The 17345-nt window shown below is 40.9% G+C and overlaps 1 protein-coding gene and 1 long non-coding RNA gene across 24 annotated transcripts in view; one reads left to right on the top strand and one right to left on the bottom strand.

The window, feature by feature from the left end:
- Positions 1 to 17345, top strand: part of DLG2 (discs large MAGUK scaffold protein 2) — a 1981735-nt gene that overhangs the window by 1902956 nt on the left and 61434 nt on the right. For all 22 annotated transcript variants that reach the window (XM_041730223.1, XM_041730222.1, XM_041730221.1 and 19 more), the window contains one exon: positions 8377 to 8553. In XM_041730223.1, coding sequence (XP_041586157.1) covers positions 8377 to 8553 — 177 coding nt within the window. The remainder of the gene's footprint in view (positions 1 to 8376; positions 8554 to 17345) is intronic.
- The window catches only part of LOC121476321, a 100008-nt gene that overhangs the window by 52920 nt on the left and 29743 nt on the right, over positions 1 to 17345 (bottom strand). The gene's annotated exons all lie outside the window — the stretch shown is intronic.

Raw genomic sequence — 17345 nt, 5'->3', positions numbered from 1 at the left:
GAATTCTAGGAATTGCCCTATGAGAAGTACAGGAGACAAATTTAATAACAGAAAATAATTTTTATTGGATATCTGCTACAGGGCCAACCCTGGGGATAGTATGAATATGAACCTCCCCGTCTTCCATGCATATGCAAACTAGAATTTGCAAAGATTAAAAATCACAATACAATGTGATATAAGAGCCTATGAAAGGGGCATTTAATTCCCAGTGAAGGTAAGAGGGGGGGGAAAGAAGTTCCAGGATTGATGGAGGAGATGGCACAGAGCAGAGTGAGTTTTACAAGGTGAACACAATCCTAGGAGACACACATACTCTCAGAAGCATGGAAAGTTAACCTGATTTCCCTACAGTGCCTTGCAAGACAAAGGCTTGGAACACAACAGCTCAAATATGCCTTATGCAGGTGCTTTGGAACTGTCGATCACACAGAAGCTGAAGCCCAAAGAAGTTAAATAACTTACTTGAGATCACACAGTGAAATTATGTTGAAGCCAGAACCAGAGCCCTGCTCTCCTAACTCCATCCAAGCTTCTCTCTACTTCCAGGGTGCCATCTCTGTTTTTGAAACATTTACTGGACTCGGGGGTGGGTGAATGAATACTTTTAAGAAGGAAACACTATTGGAAATGGCTAATTTTTTAAATAATAGCACCTAAATTTCATATCTCTCTGCGCCCAGTGCAGATTGCTTTCCCACATCCCCCTGGTAGGAAAATGTTCTGAGAAAGTTAATTGTATATGTATTTTTATGTTATGTTTTTAGAACACTGTATTACAATCTCTTGCCAATACTTATAAAAATAACTCACTCACTTCTAGTGTGGGGAAGAGGTGAAGTAAAGGACCTATTGGTTGGCAGTTAGTGTGCTAAAGGCTTTTCCTATGTCATCTCTCAAATGAGCTGAGACCTAGGAATGATTAAGCCCATTCTTTGATAAAGACTCAGATTGGTTGTGGACCAATCTCTTTGACACTCAACTAGAAGGAGGTGTACTCGAATATAACTCTTCACTTCAATATCTACATTTTTTGTACTATCCTGAGTTGCACACCTTAGCAATGGAACACAACCATGTAAGCCGGGTATAGTGGCATGGAGCAGAGAGGAGATTTTACCTTCTGCTGCTCTTCTCTCTCCTGCTGCATAGAGAGGTGAAAACCAGGTCTCCTCTAATCAAGCAGAAGCCTCAACTCAAGAGACTAAGGAAATTGAGTCAAAACACTCTGCTGCATGGATCTTAAAGTTGTCATGGAAACAAAGGCTTCCCCAGCCCAAAGAAGTTCACCGGACAGAGGGGAGTAATCTGCTGGTTCATTGGTTCATTTATAAAGCTTCTGCAAGGACTGTACTGAGGCTGGACCTGGGAGTCCCTGACCTTCAGTAGCTTCTAACCAGTAGAGGAAGTGAGACACATTCCCATTCAAGATCTGACATTATAGGCTTCCCAGGAAAGGTGTAAACACAATGCTTTACAATTGCAGAGAAGGAAAAGGCTGCTTCTTCTGTGCCTCAGTTTCCTATTTCAACATAGGACAAATAATATTTATCTAATAGGGTTTTTGTTAGAACTGGATAAATTGTAAGTGTAAGAACTTAAAGTCTTAAGTTTTTTAACTGCAAAGTAGAAATAATCATACTTCCATGACAAGCTATTTACATGGATTCAATAAGATGAAATTATGTAAAACAAAGGAACTTTGCACATGGCCAGCCAATAATAGGCCGTTATTATTCTGAGTATTTATTCTTGTTCCAAAGAATCTTTGACAGGATCATCAAACTAGTGACCTTTGCCTTCTACCTGCCCTCTATGAAATTATCCTCTTTCTTGTCCTCTGTTATTAGTTTTCTATTGCTGCTATGACAAATTACCTTCCTCTGTCTTCAAATCCAGCAATGGCCGCCATGTACTTCTCATGTCACATCTCTCTGATCTATTTTTCTGCCTTCTCTTCCACTTTTAAGGCCTCATGTAATTGAATTGGACCCAATCAGTCAAGGATACTCTCCCCATATTAAGATCTTTTATTTTGATCACATCTACAAGTCCCTTTTGCCATAGAAGGTAACATATTCTCAGGTCCTGGAAATTAAGGTGTAGGCATTCTCATAGAGAAGGGGTTAGGGAATTTTTTTTCCCTACCATATCTTCTGTAACCATAAGACATATCAAGTAATTTTTCCAGTCCTTACTGGCATAGTCCTGGGGGTTCTCTTCACTCTTGTGATTCTCTGCTATACCAGCCCTAAAGTGATATAGCCAGAACTCCATCCTCTGACCAACACAGAAAACATGTGGTCCACGATTATTAAATACTACTAAAGTCTAAGCCTAATAGAAAATGTGGGTGGTTTTGATTGGAGACGGTTGCATGTAAAAACAACACAGGGGTTGGTGAAGAAAGTCCACAGGCCTTGGAGACAGACAGGTCTCGCATTCAGTCTTGCCATATCACGTGATAGCTGCTGTGCCACTGGACATGTTGTTCAAGTTATGCAAGTCTGGATTTCCTCAACTGCATTATAAGGCTAATCCAGGTATTGTGGGGCAGTTGTGAGAACTGTATGTGCACCCTGTAAGCTACTCATGCCTCTCTCCTGACATCCAGTCCATGGTGTCATTATAAATGTGATCACCAAGTCATGGAATCTCTGGAGATGAGGTCTAAACACAACATTCCTTGTCAGGAATAGTAAGCTGAATTCTTCAGCCAGGACCATGGGCTTTTGATTCAGACACATCTATCTATATTTGAATCGTGCTTCTGCTTCTTATTAGTTTTCTTTCACTTCAGTTCTTTGGGTCTCATTTCCTTTACGAGATAAAAAATGTTTACATGGCAAGATTGTTGTCAGAAATCATAACAAAGTGGAATTCTTTTTTTTTTTTTTTTAATTTTTTATTTATTTATGATAGTCACAGAGAGAGAGAGAGAGGCAGAGACACAGGCAGAGGGAGAAGCAGGCTCCATGCACCGGGAGCCTGATGTGGGATTCGATCCCGGGTCTCCAGGATCACGCCCTGGGCCAAAGGCAGGCGCCAAACCGCTGCGCCACCCAGGGATCCCCAAAGTGGAATTCTTTTTCTGTAGATGTTGGGCATTTCACATGCATCACCCTATTGTGGTATCTTCGTAACAATCTCTTGATTAATGCCATCATTCTTGGCATTTTGTAGTTGAGGGAATGGTCATCTATGGTGAATAGATCCTCAAGGAGGTTAGGTAACATGCCCCAAATTCACAACTAGGAATGGCAGAGTTGAAACATAAACCCAGGCCTCTTCTCTCTCCAAAGTTTGGCAAATGACCCACATGCTGCCTTGCCCGCCCAATACATTGAGTGAGATGATAAATACAAAGTCTTTTGCATGTTATGGGGCACTTAATAAGCACAATTTTCATCAGGTGCTCAGGTGTCTCCCAGTCATGCTGCACAACCATGAGGATGAGCAACTGCTTCACTCACCTTCCTAGACTTCCCCAGTTGGCAAAGGGCCATGACATGGTGAAATAAATGCAGGAGGGGCAGGAGGGATGGGAGACACGTTGCATTATTCCTCTCTAATACCACTTGTCTAATGGACTTGTTAAAAGCACCCTGGGTATGAAGTGTGAGTCTTAATGGCATTTTATAAAAGTTGCTGTGATGAATTAGCACATAAAGCAAATTAAAAACAGCTTATCGCTTTTTAAATTAGGTGATGGGGCACTGTAGCATTTTTCCCAGACATGAAGATCCATTAATAGCCAAAGGAGCCAGAAGCTGCTGAAATGTATCAGCTGCTTCTTCTCAGGGACCTGACAAGTCTGAAATCAGTAATCCTAGAGGGGCAGATTGTCCAAGATGAATGAAACTGGGGAAGAGCGTGTTACTGAATCCCTTCTCCAGGGACACCTATCACTGAAGACAGAAGGGGGAAACCTTCCCTCAGAGATTCTTGGGACTAGAATGGAGCACAGTAGATTGAATGTCTAGCCAGGTAGGGACCACTAGAAACAGTCTCTACTCCCCTCCCTTACACATGAGGACACAGGCTTGAGAGAAGCAGGGCTTTTAAAGTTTATCTGAAACATTTCCACAGACCCATATTGAGGATCTTCTATGTGCCCCGTGCTGTACTGTGGCCTGAGGGTAGAGAAGTGTTTTAGATGTCTTTATACACAGTCCACAAGACAGCTACTAAGTGGCATAGTTGGGACTCAGATCCCCTGATTCAAGGCCAGCACATTTTTCAGAAAAACAATTGTAATAGTAAGAGTAGCTGCCATTTTTTGAGCATAGCCTCACAAAATGTGCCAGGCTGGTGTTGCAGTACTTTCCGTTTACTATTTCATTGAATCCTCACAACTCTTTGAAGTAACTGGTGTGATTATATACCAGCTTTATAATTAAGGAAACCTGAAGCCCAGAGAAGCTAAGGAACTTGCTTAAAATCACATGGTTAAAAAGCTGCAAACCTAGGCAGTCCAACCCTAGAGCCTGCCTTCTTGGTGACCACATGCCAGCTCTCCTGAGGGCTTTTCTCCCTCCACTCCCCACACTTTATATACAGAAGGAGGCCTGGAGCTAAACCAGAAGTTCAAAGACTCTTAGGATAAAAAATACTAGGACAAGAACTGGGCAGTAAAAGAGCTTTGGGGATTTGGGAGCAGGGGGTCAGGGAAGTGGTCAGCCTTGAAGAGAGATTAAGAGTTCCTGGTACTGCCAAATTGTGAGCACCACCAGAGGACAACAGGCTGAAAAACTGAGCCTTACAATGGAATGTCCAAGAATGTGGATTTAGGAGGCAGACATACCATATTCTAGATATAGTCTCCACCACATGCGTACATGTGACCTAGGGCAGGTGCCTTAGTGTCCTGAGCTTCCTTCCCTCATCTGTAAAATGAGGATATTAATTTTTACCTTCAAGTTCTTATGATGTCAAATAAGACAGCGAATACAAAATACCAAGCTATCTAATGTGAGCATAAGTAGTGGTAGCCATCATGGTCATCATCCTTGCTACCTTGTCACCACCTCTCAGACTGAGGTCGGAATGGGAGGCCTGGTGAAGAAGAAAATGAAGAGCATTGCACTAAGACTCCAGATCAGAAGACTCAAGCTCCAGCCTGAGGTTGCCGAAGCTAGACTCTCCCTCATCTATAAAAAGGGGATATAGTACTATATCCATCATACCTTCTTTGTCGGAATGCATTGAGTCACAAATGAGGTAGTGTAAGTGAAAATGATTTGCAATCTATAGACCCTCAGGACAGCTCCCAGGGTCAATGATTCACTAGCAGACCTCACAGGACTCAGCATAGTCATACTCAGGACTATGACTTATTATAGCAAGAGGACACAAAGCAAAATTAGCAAAGGGAAAGGAACTGGGGACAAAATCTAGAAGAAACTGGGCAAAAGCCTCCAAGAGTCTTCTCCTAGTGGAGTCACATGGGACATGCTTAATTCCTCCAGCAACAAATTGTGACACCAGGTGTAAAATGTTGTCTACAAGGGAAGGGTTCAGGGTGACCCAGTCACCTCACCCTGACTCCCCCACTGAGAACTCACCCAGCTTGTAGAAGGATCTTGCACCTGCTCCAGGCTGCCCCACCTTGACTTCTGCCACCCATGTGACCTTGAGGCAATCCTTGGGCCCTGCGAGCCTCGAGTATCCTTATCTGTCTCATGGGAGTTGGGTGATGCCAGCCTATTTTTGGGGAAGCCTGAGGTGCCATTCCTGTAATTCCTGCCCCAGCTCTGCTCTCATTCTGCCCAAGGCTCCCCATTGCCCTCTCCATAAAATCAGCTGGACCCCATTAGGGTCCAGGGTTTTTACTGGGGGCTGATCATGTAGTCACCTTCTGCCTGGCCTGTACCACAATTCCAGACTCAAAGAAGAAAAGTAAATGATGGGCAGCCCCAGTGGCTCAGCAGATTAGCACCGCCTTCAGCCCAGTGCGTGATCCTGGAGTCCCAGGATGGAGTCCCGCATCGGGCTCCCTGCATGGAGCCTGCTTCTCCCTCTGCCTGTGTCTCTGCCTCTCTCTCTCTCTCTCTCTCTCGAATAAATAAATAAAATCTTAAAAAAAAGAAGAAGAAGAATAGTAAATGTTCAGTTTGAATGTTGTTTATACAAACAGTTTATGTGTGGTGAGCCATTCTTAATAGGAAATAGTGAGAAGCTTCCCAAAATCTAATTTCCCAAATCTCAGCTAAGAGCCACCCTTGCAGACTGGTCTTTTTAAGGATAGAAATCTCAAGCTTGCTATGTTAACTCTTTTTTGCACAGAGTAGAATTTATAGAAAAGATTTTTAAGAATATCCACTCACAGGGGAAAGGCAAGATAATAATGATAATTCATACTTATTGATTGTCACTATGTGCTGGGCATTGTTGTACATGCTTAATTTTATATGTTTTACCATATATAACATTTCATCCATACAACAATTTCATATTGGGGGTACTATTATCATTGTTGTTATGTGAGGAATCTGAGGCCTAAGAAAGTTAAAGTAGCTTGCATGGATAACCAGCTATATGACTGGCCAAGAAGTAGTAGAACCAGGAAATGACCCTAACAGTGTGACCCAGGAGTCTATATACTTAACCACTATGCTCCAGTTGCTACACGGCCCCGATCATGAGCTGGGTGCCTCACATGTCTTATTAATGTCCACAGCAGCTCCGTGTGAACGTAGTTATTGGACTAATTTTGCATTACAAAAACCCATGGCTCTGGAGTGCTAATTAATTTATGTCACATCACCCAGCCAGAGCAGTAACAGCGTTAGAAGTGGGCCTCTGCCCCCTCTCAGCCCCTTTTTGCCTGGGTGGAGCTTTGCCAAAGTCTTCCTTAGGGAAGATGCAGATGGTAGAGGTGGAAGTGAGTCATTCTGGGAGCTTAGACCAAGAAACTCTCCCCCAATTCCATTACTTAGGGACAGAGTTAATGGAAGAAGGAGCTGTGTTGCAAGTAATTCAAATTTTCCTACAATATTTGAGAACTCTACATGCTGTCTTCAGCTCTTTTTGGTTGCCATGACAGCAGATGTGACATTTCTTTCATGAGGAAAAAATAAAAAAGAAGAAAGGAAAAGAACCGTATTTGGTCTTCAGTGATCTTAGAAAAATCTTTTCCCCAGATCTATCTAGTTTTGCTTGCATAGTAGTTACTACATTCTAAGGAAACTGTCAGAATGGAATCAAAAGGGAATAAGCAGGGAGATGGCAAAACCTGCTTCTCCTGAGAAATCGTATGCCGTACGTGGTGGTGTGTGAGCGACACAGGAGGAGCCAGGCAATAGAAGATTTTGAGACAAATTGTCAGTTGCTTAAGGCAACACCTACCTACTAAGGTCTTGGGCATCATTTATTTCACTTTTGTTTGCGATTCCCTCACTCCACCAATTCATACATGTTACAGTGTGTTAGGCTTAGCAAGGGCTCAGCATGTGCTCTTTAAGGAGGGAAACATGGTACGTAAAGCCAGCATTACAATTCAGAGTGATGAGTGCAATGCTGAAGTAGGCTTAGCATTCATTCTCTGGAAGCGAAAAGATTCGTCTTATCCATATAATTTTGATCTATCTATAAATACACACATAAACGTAGGTGTAATCGCATTTTTTCATGATTACATTTTGAGCACTTACTCGTGTCATTAGACTAACCTCTGCAACCTTTCAATTTATTTTATTTTTATTTATGTTTTTGTGGTTTTAATTAGCATTTTGTTTTTTTAATTGAGTTCTAGTATAATTAATTTATAATTATATAATACAGTATAATACAGTGTTCTATTAGTTTCAGACATACAACGTAGTGTCAACCTCAGTAATGGTCCCATAGTCCAGTGAGTGGAAACAGGACAGTTCCCTGTGGATAGCATTTAAGTTATTACCATTTTTCCCAGTCACAAAGGAAAGAGTTGTACAGACTGATACATCTGAGAGGATTTGTTCATAACACAAAATGCTCCATTCGGAAAGATGGCCATGTTATTCTTCATTATTTCCTTCTTTTTAGTAACTTTTAAAATTTGATTGTAGTAGGAGGGAAACAAAATCTCAGACCAAACTGCCTTTGCCACATCTCCCATTATCACCTTGCCACATATGGTGATCTCCAAGAAAAGAAGCAGTACCCCAGTTTTAGGGGTCCAGAGGCTGCCCCTGCAGCCTCCACAGAGAGGCAGGAACCAATGCTGATTTGTGACTGCCATAGTAGGAATGTGGACTGCAATCCTGGGAGTCAGTTCTGGGAGCTGGTATTAAACGGATGAAGGATCCTCAGGGCAAGAGTGGGTAATCAAAATGGTGAATTTCAAATCTGTGCTGCAGAGGTTCCTAACGATGTTCTCTCTTGTCGTTTCTACAGAGCCATGTTTGACTATGACAAGAGCAAGGACAGTGGGCTGCCAAGTCAAGGACTTAGTTTTAAGTATGGAGATATTCTCCATGTTATCAACGCCTCTGATGATGAGTGGTGGCAAGCCAGGAGAGTCACGCTGGAGGGGGACAGTGAGGAGATGGGGGTCATCCCCAGCAAACGGAGGTAAAAATGCTTTTTCTATTTCATAGTGCTTGCTTTTTAGCTATCTAGGGAGTGGATATGAGGGAGATGAAGATATGACAAACTGTTCGCAAAATAACCATTTGAGTAGGATAGTCAATCTGCAGGAAAATTGTCAGTGGTGACAGGTGACATGAGTTAAATATTCTCACTCTTCTCATATTAGGGTTTTGCCAAAACTGATGACTGTGATAAGGCATAAAGAAAGAAAGGAAATCTGCTTACACCGCCTTCCTAAAATGTATACCAGCATCCACATGTTCAAGATTATCTAAGCACATATGCTGACTTACACACTCAGGTGTTACTCCAGAGGTTCAGATTTGCAAGACAACTTTACAGAAAGGTCAGGTGAAAGCCAAATAAAGTATAATTTATGAAGCAAAGTTCCTTTCTATGTATTATGTTCAAATATTGACGGGGGAAAAACCTAAAAACCTTCATACAAATTCAGATGCTTGGGATATGAGCTGTCAAATAATCTGGTGAGGTCTAAGATGGGGTTTATAATTGTATTTTACTGTTTCCATTACTCCTGTTCCCTACCCACCCCGCAACTCCCACCTTCACTCGATCAGATATTTAGTTCTATATGTGTTTCTGGAGTCAAGACTACTGTGCTCTTTCTCTTCTAAACATTTCTTCAGCTATGCTTTCACAAGGCAGAAATAACTTTGAAACAGCCAACTCCCTCATGGGACCCAGCAGCTTCTAGTCATCATGACCAGGGAGGAACTTTTCTACCCGTGAATCTCTTTTTGGCACCAAGATATTGTCCATGAAATAAATTTGTCTGTAACCCAGTAAAGAGATATGGTTCTGAAATTAAAGCCAGGAATAATGTTTCCTCAAGGCAGTCATCAACTTTTCTCAAACTGCAGGTTTCTCAAGGGCTTTCTTCCTCATATCCAAATACCCCAAAAGCCTCTATAGAGAGTCCTCAGTGAAGTTAAGCACCCTAGTGCTGCTCAAAGCAACCCAGCAGGTGAGCTAGCCTACACCATAGTAGGAAGAGGTCAGTTATGCCCAAGAATGACTCTGTGGAGTGCTGGCACCCCAGAGAAGACTGGTCTCCCATCCTTCTCTGTCTTTGGCCATACAGCCCGGGGCAAAAATGTGGGAAGACGACAGCAGGCTGACTGTCACACAGCTGCTCCATCATGGTTAGTGGGGAAGAGCCATGAAGAAGCCACTGAAACTCCAGAGAACCTCCCTGCCTCCCGTACCCCTGTCTGGGAGTCTCCTACCACCGGACAGTTCTCTGGGTCACTTTCATTAAACCTCTGGGCTCCAGAATAGTTGGCTGAAATTGTTTTGAGTGGACATTCTAAGTTTGTGCTATGGCTTATAGGGTTTTCTCAAAGGATGTATATTCAAAGCAGTGTCTCTCAGTACTAGTTTGTATTCTGTTTTTCCATTTCCATTTACTTAAAAAAAAAAAGTCAAGGCAACGTGCATTTTGGTTTGCTTCGATTTAATTCATCAGAGCTCTCTGAGCTGCTGCTCTATAGAAGAAAGAGCTGTCCTACTGAATATGGCCCCAAGGATAGAAATGGAATAGAGGAAAAAAAGCTATGTGGGAATAGATTTCAGCTCATTTTAAAGAAATTGTTTTACTAGTCAGAGCTGTGTAGAAATGATATGGATTACGTGGGAAGATAGTGAACCACAATAGTGGTTTTCATACCAAGGGAGCATTATAAAAACAGAAGTGCCCTCTTCCTCCTTCTCTGACTCTCTCCTCTGTGTGTGCATGTATGTATGTGTGTGTACACACACGTGCACACACGTACATACACACACAAATATTCTAGTGCAGTCCATCTGGAGTTGGTCTTGGAAATCTGTATCTGTTTATAAATCCCTCCAGGTGATTCTGATAATAGAAGGTCTGGTGTCAGGAAATATAATAAAAGGGATTCAAGCTTTGGATAGAGAGTTAAACTATACAATTTTTCAGACCCTTTCCAACCCAGAGGTTCTGTGATTCTAACCAGTCTTGTCAATAGCCCTTCATTTGTTCAATGATACTTTATTTTTCCCCCCAAGGAACATTCTCAATGCTATTCCTCTTGAGACAATTTTCCACCTGCTGGTGGTCGTTCTTAAGTGGTCTCTTTCCTATTTTGGATAAAAACCATCTTAACAACCATACTACAGCTAGCCTGAAAAATAGGTTTGTCTAGTGACTTTAATGTTGATATTTATTTGCATTCTATCTCATGAATGTTATAGTAGCTTTCCCCTGTGTGTGTGTGTGTGTGTGTGTGTGTGTGTGTGAGAGAGAGAGAGAGAGAGAGAGAGAGAGAGAGAGAGAGAATGAGTTTATGGCTATAAATGAATTTCTGGCAACTTTTTCCCTTAGGATTTTAATCCTTTCAGGAAATGCTATCATTATTGTTTTATATGTTTATAAAAGTAACACATTTCATTATAAGAAAGTGAGAAATTTTTTAGAAGTATAAAAAAGAAACAAAAATCATTTATATTCCTACCCCACAAAGAATTCTTATGCAAGGCTTCCTCATTTCACACTACATTTAGCATCTTACAACTACAGCTCAGAATAAGTGGGAGCTGGTAAAACATGGTTTACTATTATATTGGGGTTAAATTTTTTCAATCTTTAATTCCTTGCTAGCCTCTTTTCTGAGTATAGTTCAGTGAGTGGAGCTGGTCTGGGAAAATCTCAAACTGAGTAACATAAGGGCATGACTTTACCCTTTACAAATATGTTTCTCTATTGATTCCATTTAATCATCCCAACAAAACCATGATGGAGAGTGTGAAAATTATTTCTATCCTTTTTTGAAGATAATGAAGAAATTTTATTTAACAAAACATTCCTAGAACATGCTAGATGCTGTTCTAAGCCCTTTACAATGTACTTATTTAAACCTCATTAAAGCCTATGAGATATTATAATTATGCCCATTTTACATTTCAGGAGATTGAGGCTAGAGAGGTTAATTAACTTGGCCAGAAATTGCCCAACTACTAAGTGGCAGAACTGGGATTTGAATTCAGGCTACAGAATTGATGCTGTTTTTTTTTTTTTTTTATTTTAAAGGAGGGTGGGGCACACAGAAAGAGGGAGAGAGAGAATCTTACCCAGGCTCCACACCTAGCACAGAGCCCAACACGAGACTCCATTGCATGACTCTGAGATCATGACCTGAGCCAAAATCAAGAGTTGGATGCTTAACCAACTGAGTCACCAGCCACTCCAACAAAATTGGTATTCTCAATGTATATGCAGTCCTTCCTCCTAAAGTTACAAGAATAAGACTTAACAAAATTTAATTTAGCAAGCATTTTTTGAGCAGTGTCTGTGTGCCAGGCACTTTCATTGGGTCACTGGAGCCCAACTGGAGTCACATTTTTGTGGGACTAAACATGCGCCTAAGACACAGCTACACTGTGATTAGGTTAATGAGGGCTCTTTGTAACTAGAGGTGCTATCCTAATCAACTTGGGCTGCCCTAACAAAATGCAATAGACTGGGTGATTTAAACAATAGACATTCATTTCTCACAGATCTGAAGGCTAGAGAGTCCAATTTCAAATTTCAAATTTCAAAGCACTGGCTATTTGGGTTCCCAGTGAGGGCCCTCTTCCTGGTTTGTGGATAGCCTTCTTGCTGTACCCTCACATGGCTAACAGGAAGATCATTTCTCTCTTCTTATAAGGGCACTAATCCCATTCATGAGGGCTCCACCCTCCTCACCTCATTCTCCCAAAGTCCCCACCTCCAGATACCATCACATTGGGGATTAGAGCTTCAACACAGAAACTTGGGACCAATACATTCAGTCCATAGCAGGGGTCAAGGAATGTGAAAGGACAGCAGATAGGCACAAATTCCATCTGACATAGAACCAGTTGTGTATTGTGTCAGGTGCTTTCAAATAGACAATTTCATTTCATCTTCACAAAAGCCTCATGAGGAAACTGAGGTCCAAGATGTCAAGTAATTTGCCCAAGGATTCACAACCACCCACCCTGGCTGAACCCAAGTCTCTCTGATAGCAAGACCACATGACTTTCCACTACAGCAAGACTATGCTAGAATTGTCTGTTAGGAGTTCTTAATACTCCTGTGCTATGGTTAGCACAGATAATGTGCTAAACCATTTTTCATATTATCTTATTTAACATTCACCTTGACTTTTTGACTTTTGTGTCACTACTCTAAGTTCACCAACATAAATCATAAGATCCTAAGAGACTGAATGACCTACCCTAAGTCACAGAGCTAGTAAGTGACAGATGCAGGATTCAAACCCAGATTTGCATGATTTCAAAACCTGAGCTCATAGTACAGAATCACTGTTTCCTGAGACGATGTAGTTTTTGTGACTGGCCAAAATATGATTTGTTCCACAGCGTCTTAATCTAAGTCTTTATTCATTGCTTCATAGTGATGGCCACCTGGGTTCTCAGATGACAAGTTTGTAGCTAGCATTGCCTTAAGGTTTATTCACCTACCCTTAACAGAGAGCCTGTGGCCAGTCACATGGATGTCATTTCCACCCTTGTAGAGCCCCGGGACAGGAACACCCAGCATCAAATGATGCTCCCATCATCCAGTGCTCCAAGCCTGACCTCATTGTGTGTTTGGCCAGAACCTGAAAATGCCAGATGGGAAATGGGTGAGAGGGTAGAGGGAGACAGTTGGGCTCATTGAAGCATGACCATTTGGTTCTCCCTAGAGATGCTAGCTGTCAGAATTGATTGCTCAGATTTTGCAATCCAGTTTATATTTTCAGTATTTTGGTCAGTGACCAAGCTAGGGTGGAGAGGATTATTTCTGCTTAAATAATCTAATTAATTGCTTGCCTCTTGAGTGTGAGAGAAGTAAGGCAATACTTCTCATTTTGATTCAGTCTTTCTATACAGGTGGTCTACCATTTCCTTAGGTGTAAAGATCTGTAGGCTTTAATATTATCTATTTCTGCCAAAGGAGTCTACTTAGTAATATAATTAGAGAAGGTGATGCTCAACTTTATGTAGATTCTTACCAAGTGAAAAAGTCAAGAACTGGTAAATAACTTTGGCTGAAAACTGTTTGAGGGCAAGTCACTTAACTCTTTTTTTTTTTTTTTAAGTCACTTAACTCTTGAGTCTCAATTTTCACATCCATGTCAAGAACGCTCCTTGAGGGTTTAATCATGTATTTGTTCATTCATTCATTTATTCAACAAAGATTCATTAAGCACCTACTATGTGCCCAGCTCCATCTTAAGCCCTGGATCATTGTGCAGGTATAGTTAATATAGGCAAAGTGCTTACTTAGTACAACATCAAATACTTTGTGCATACTCAAATGATGCGGGCTTTCCTTTCTTCATATTTGAGATTTTAGTGCTTAAAAGAAAACAGCATTATTTAGAGCCCTATTTCCCAGCCCTGACTCTCATTTGAACAATAAGCTAACCACCTGCATCCCAAGAAGCACTAGAAGAGAGGAAGGGACTGAGGTATGTAGGAGAAAACATAAGCTACAGCCACCTACCACTAAATGGTAATCAATGTGGGCCTCTGGGATGGGAAAGCAAAACTATGATGGGGGTGTACTGAATGCAAAAAGACTGCCAAGGAGAGAAATTAATTCAATATTTATGATGTAATTCAATATTTATAATGATGCATATAATCATGTAGCTGACCTAAATTTCAGCATTAAAGTTTATTCTAAATTTTAAAGCCCAGGGGTGCCTAGATGACTCAGTTGGTTAAGCATCTGAATCTTGATTTCAGCTCAGGTCATGATCTCAGGGTTATGAGCCGAGCCCTGCATCAGGCTCCACACTGGGCATGGAGTCTATTTAGGATTCTCTCTCTCTCTTCCTTTCCCTCTTCCCCTTTCCTGTCCCCCTGCACTCACACTCTTAAAAATAACAATAATAATTTAAAGCCCAACCTGTTATGGTTATGGTGTTATGTAAGTGATTATATACTTGCATTTGGTTATGGTTTATTTAATTCAGGACATTTGGAATATTGGGATACAAGGGAAAAGTTTGGTTATCGTTTGTGAAAAAATTTAATACAGATTTCTGAAAATCAGTGTTGGCCTTAAAACTGTGTATGACTCATCCACAATCTCAGTTGTGTTGAGAATTCCCATTGCAGAAGGCATACATGGAAGATCCTTGAATGCTCTTTCCCAAACTGACTAGATGTGAACAGAAACTCAAGTTATCTTTTAGCAGATGTTTGTTCAGGCCCTATTTCTACCACTTTTGAAACTTGGCAAGCTTCAAGTCTTGGCTTTCCCAACTATAAAATGGGATCGATAATATCTACATCACTTGGTTATTGTGAGAACCAAATGAAAGGATATAAATGAAAAGGAATTTTTCACTAATAATTATGTTAAAACTTCAGCCAACACTTATATTATCATCATTATTGTTAGTGAAACTTCCAACCCCAATAGAAAGCAAAACTTTCCAACTTCCTCATGAGCTCAAACCGTGCCACCTACAGTAGCACTTTAAAATTGTTTTTCTTTCTATTGCCTCTTTGAAGATTAATAAACCATAGCAAATAATAGCGGGGTGTGTGTGTGTGTGTCCATCTAAACATTCTTTGCAATTCTTTTAAAATGTAAGAGATGAACCACTGGGGATCCCTGGGTGGCTCAGCGGTTTAGCGCCTGCCTTTGGCCCAGGGCGCAATTCTGGAGTCCTGGGATCGTGTCCTGCGTCGGGCTCCCTACATGAAGCCTGCTTCTCCCTCTGCCTGTGTCTCTGCCTCTCTCTCTCTCTCTCTCTCTCTCTCATGAATAAATAAATAAAATTAAAAAAAAAATAAGAGATGAACCACTAAAGACGGCCTAATAGGGACATTTCTTAAGAAATCTGAAAAAGGTGAGTGTGGAAACCTGGAAGCAAAAATTAGAATGCTCTTTCCAAACAGTTCTTAGAATCCTGACTTCAGCCTAATATATGTTTGGAGCCCTATGAGTTCTGTGAGTTCATGCAGAATTTTTTGCATAGCCAGATCAAATAACCATGTATCTCTGCATGTCATTTTGGCATCATCTAATGTACGAGTGTTTCCCATAATTAGCCTGGTTAATGCAAAGAAGCCAGGATAAAGTCAGGGCTGTAAGAACAGTTTTAGAAGGATCCAGAGAGATGAATATGAATTAACATTTGCACTTGGATTAAAACTGAGAAAAGCTGAAGTCGCTTAGAACAGGCATTTTCTCAGTGAGCATTTTTCCACTTGGCAGCTGACCTTATCTGAAGGCTTCCTTGAGCTCTTCCCAACTGTTGTATGTCGGGTACAAGTAGAAACTCTCACTGGAACATATTGCTTTAATATCGGAGGTTAGATATAAAAATTTTTGTTCAGCTGTTTCTACTCAAATATTCTCCTCTCACACTGAAATATATTCTGAACTCTGTTCTGTAACTATAGAAACCCTAATCTTCACTCTGTTCCAGCTGGGAACACAAAAGAGCTCTCAGTTAAAAAGCAATATGTTGTTAATTATTGATCTATGAATAGCTTAGATTTTATAAACCATTAATTTCTGTAGATTCAGGGCTTTTCTTCTCTCTTTCCTCATTTTTGAAATTAGAGTTAGCCATATTGAGGTAAAAAGTCAAGTTAAAACAATGCCTCAAAGATCATTTTAGTTACCAGTGGTTTATTGAGGACTTGGTACAGTATACTGTGCAGTGATATGTGGGTTTGTACTCAAGGAACAGACAGCTTTGTATGTGCACTGAGAAAATAAACACAAGGACACAAGAGATAATACCAACATGAAGATACAAATAAGTACTGTTGTGACTTAAAGGAAGGAGTGAGTGATCATGTCTAACTGAAGAGGCTTAAGCCAAAAAAAAAAAAAGAAAAGAAAAGAAAAGAAAGGAAAAGAAAAAAGAAATCGAGGAGATACCTAACTTCTCTTTACCTCTTTTTCAACCCTATCCGCCATCTATCTTCCTCCTCCACCAGGATTAATTATTTAAAATACTAATCTGTTTGATCACTTCTCTGCTTTATATCCTCTAATAACTTATGAGGATTCCCCAAAGAAAAAGCCCAAATCCTTAGTGTGGATGGATCTCTTTTAAAAGGAGGCCCCGCCACCCACCTCGCTGTTTCACATCCCATCCTGTATATACCCAATACCAGAATCTTCCTGTAATCATTATCTTGCTTATATCACCAGGTCATGGTCATGGTATGCATTGTTCCTCCTGTCTGGGAAACTCTCCCTAAACTTTTACTACTGACAAGCTCTTTCTTACTCTTCAAATTTCACATAGATTGACACCTCTTCCAAGAAGCCCACCCCAATGCTTTCTACCCCTCCTTCTCACCCTCCAATAAGATAGATGCCCCACCCCCAACCCCACCGATTGCTCTCAACAATCTTAACTGTGCAACATTATCAGTCTCTATGTCTCTATTTCTACCAGGAGCACATTGCTGTGTGTTTATTGCAGTCATGCTTTTTAATTTTTTTCTTTGTCCCCCAGCTCGTTGTTTGATATGTGGTAGGCACTCGATGAGTGTTTGATGAATGAATGAAGTGTCAGGTACGATGATAAAAATTGCAGCGATGACAGGAAAACAGCACTGGGGAAAAGGAAAAAATTCAAGATTATCTATAATCTTGAATTTATGTTTGGTTTTAAGGTGAAGGTAAATACCCTAGTGTTCCTAAAGGGGAGGAGAAGAAAAACGAAACAGAAAGAAAAGAGTAGGAGAGATGAAGTGTGAGAGGGGAGCAGAGGAGAATAGAAAAG

Source organism: Vulpes lagopus, chromosome 15, assembly GCF_018345385.1.
Source record: "Vulpes lagopus strain Blue_001 chromosome 15, ASM1834538v1, whole genome shotgun sequence".
Lineage (NCBI taxonomy): Eukaryota > Metazoa > Chordata > Mammalia > Carnivora > Canidae > Vulpes > Vulpes lagopus.
The sequence above is the reverse complement of the archived record's forward strand: the minus strand, read 5'-3'. Positions and strand labels throughout refer to the sequence as shown.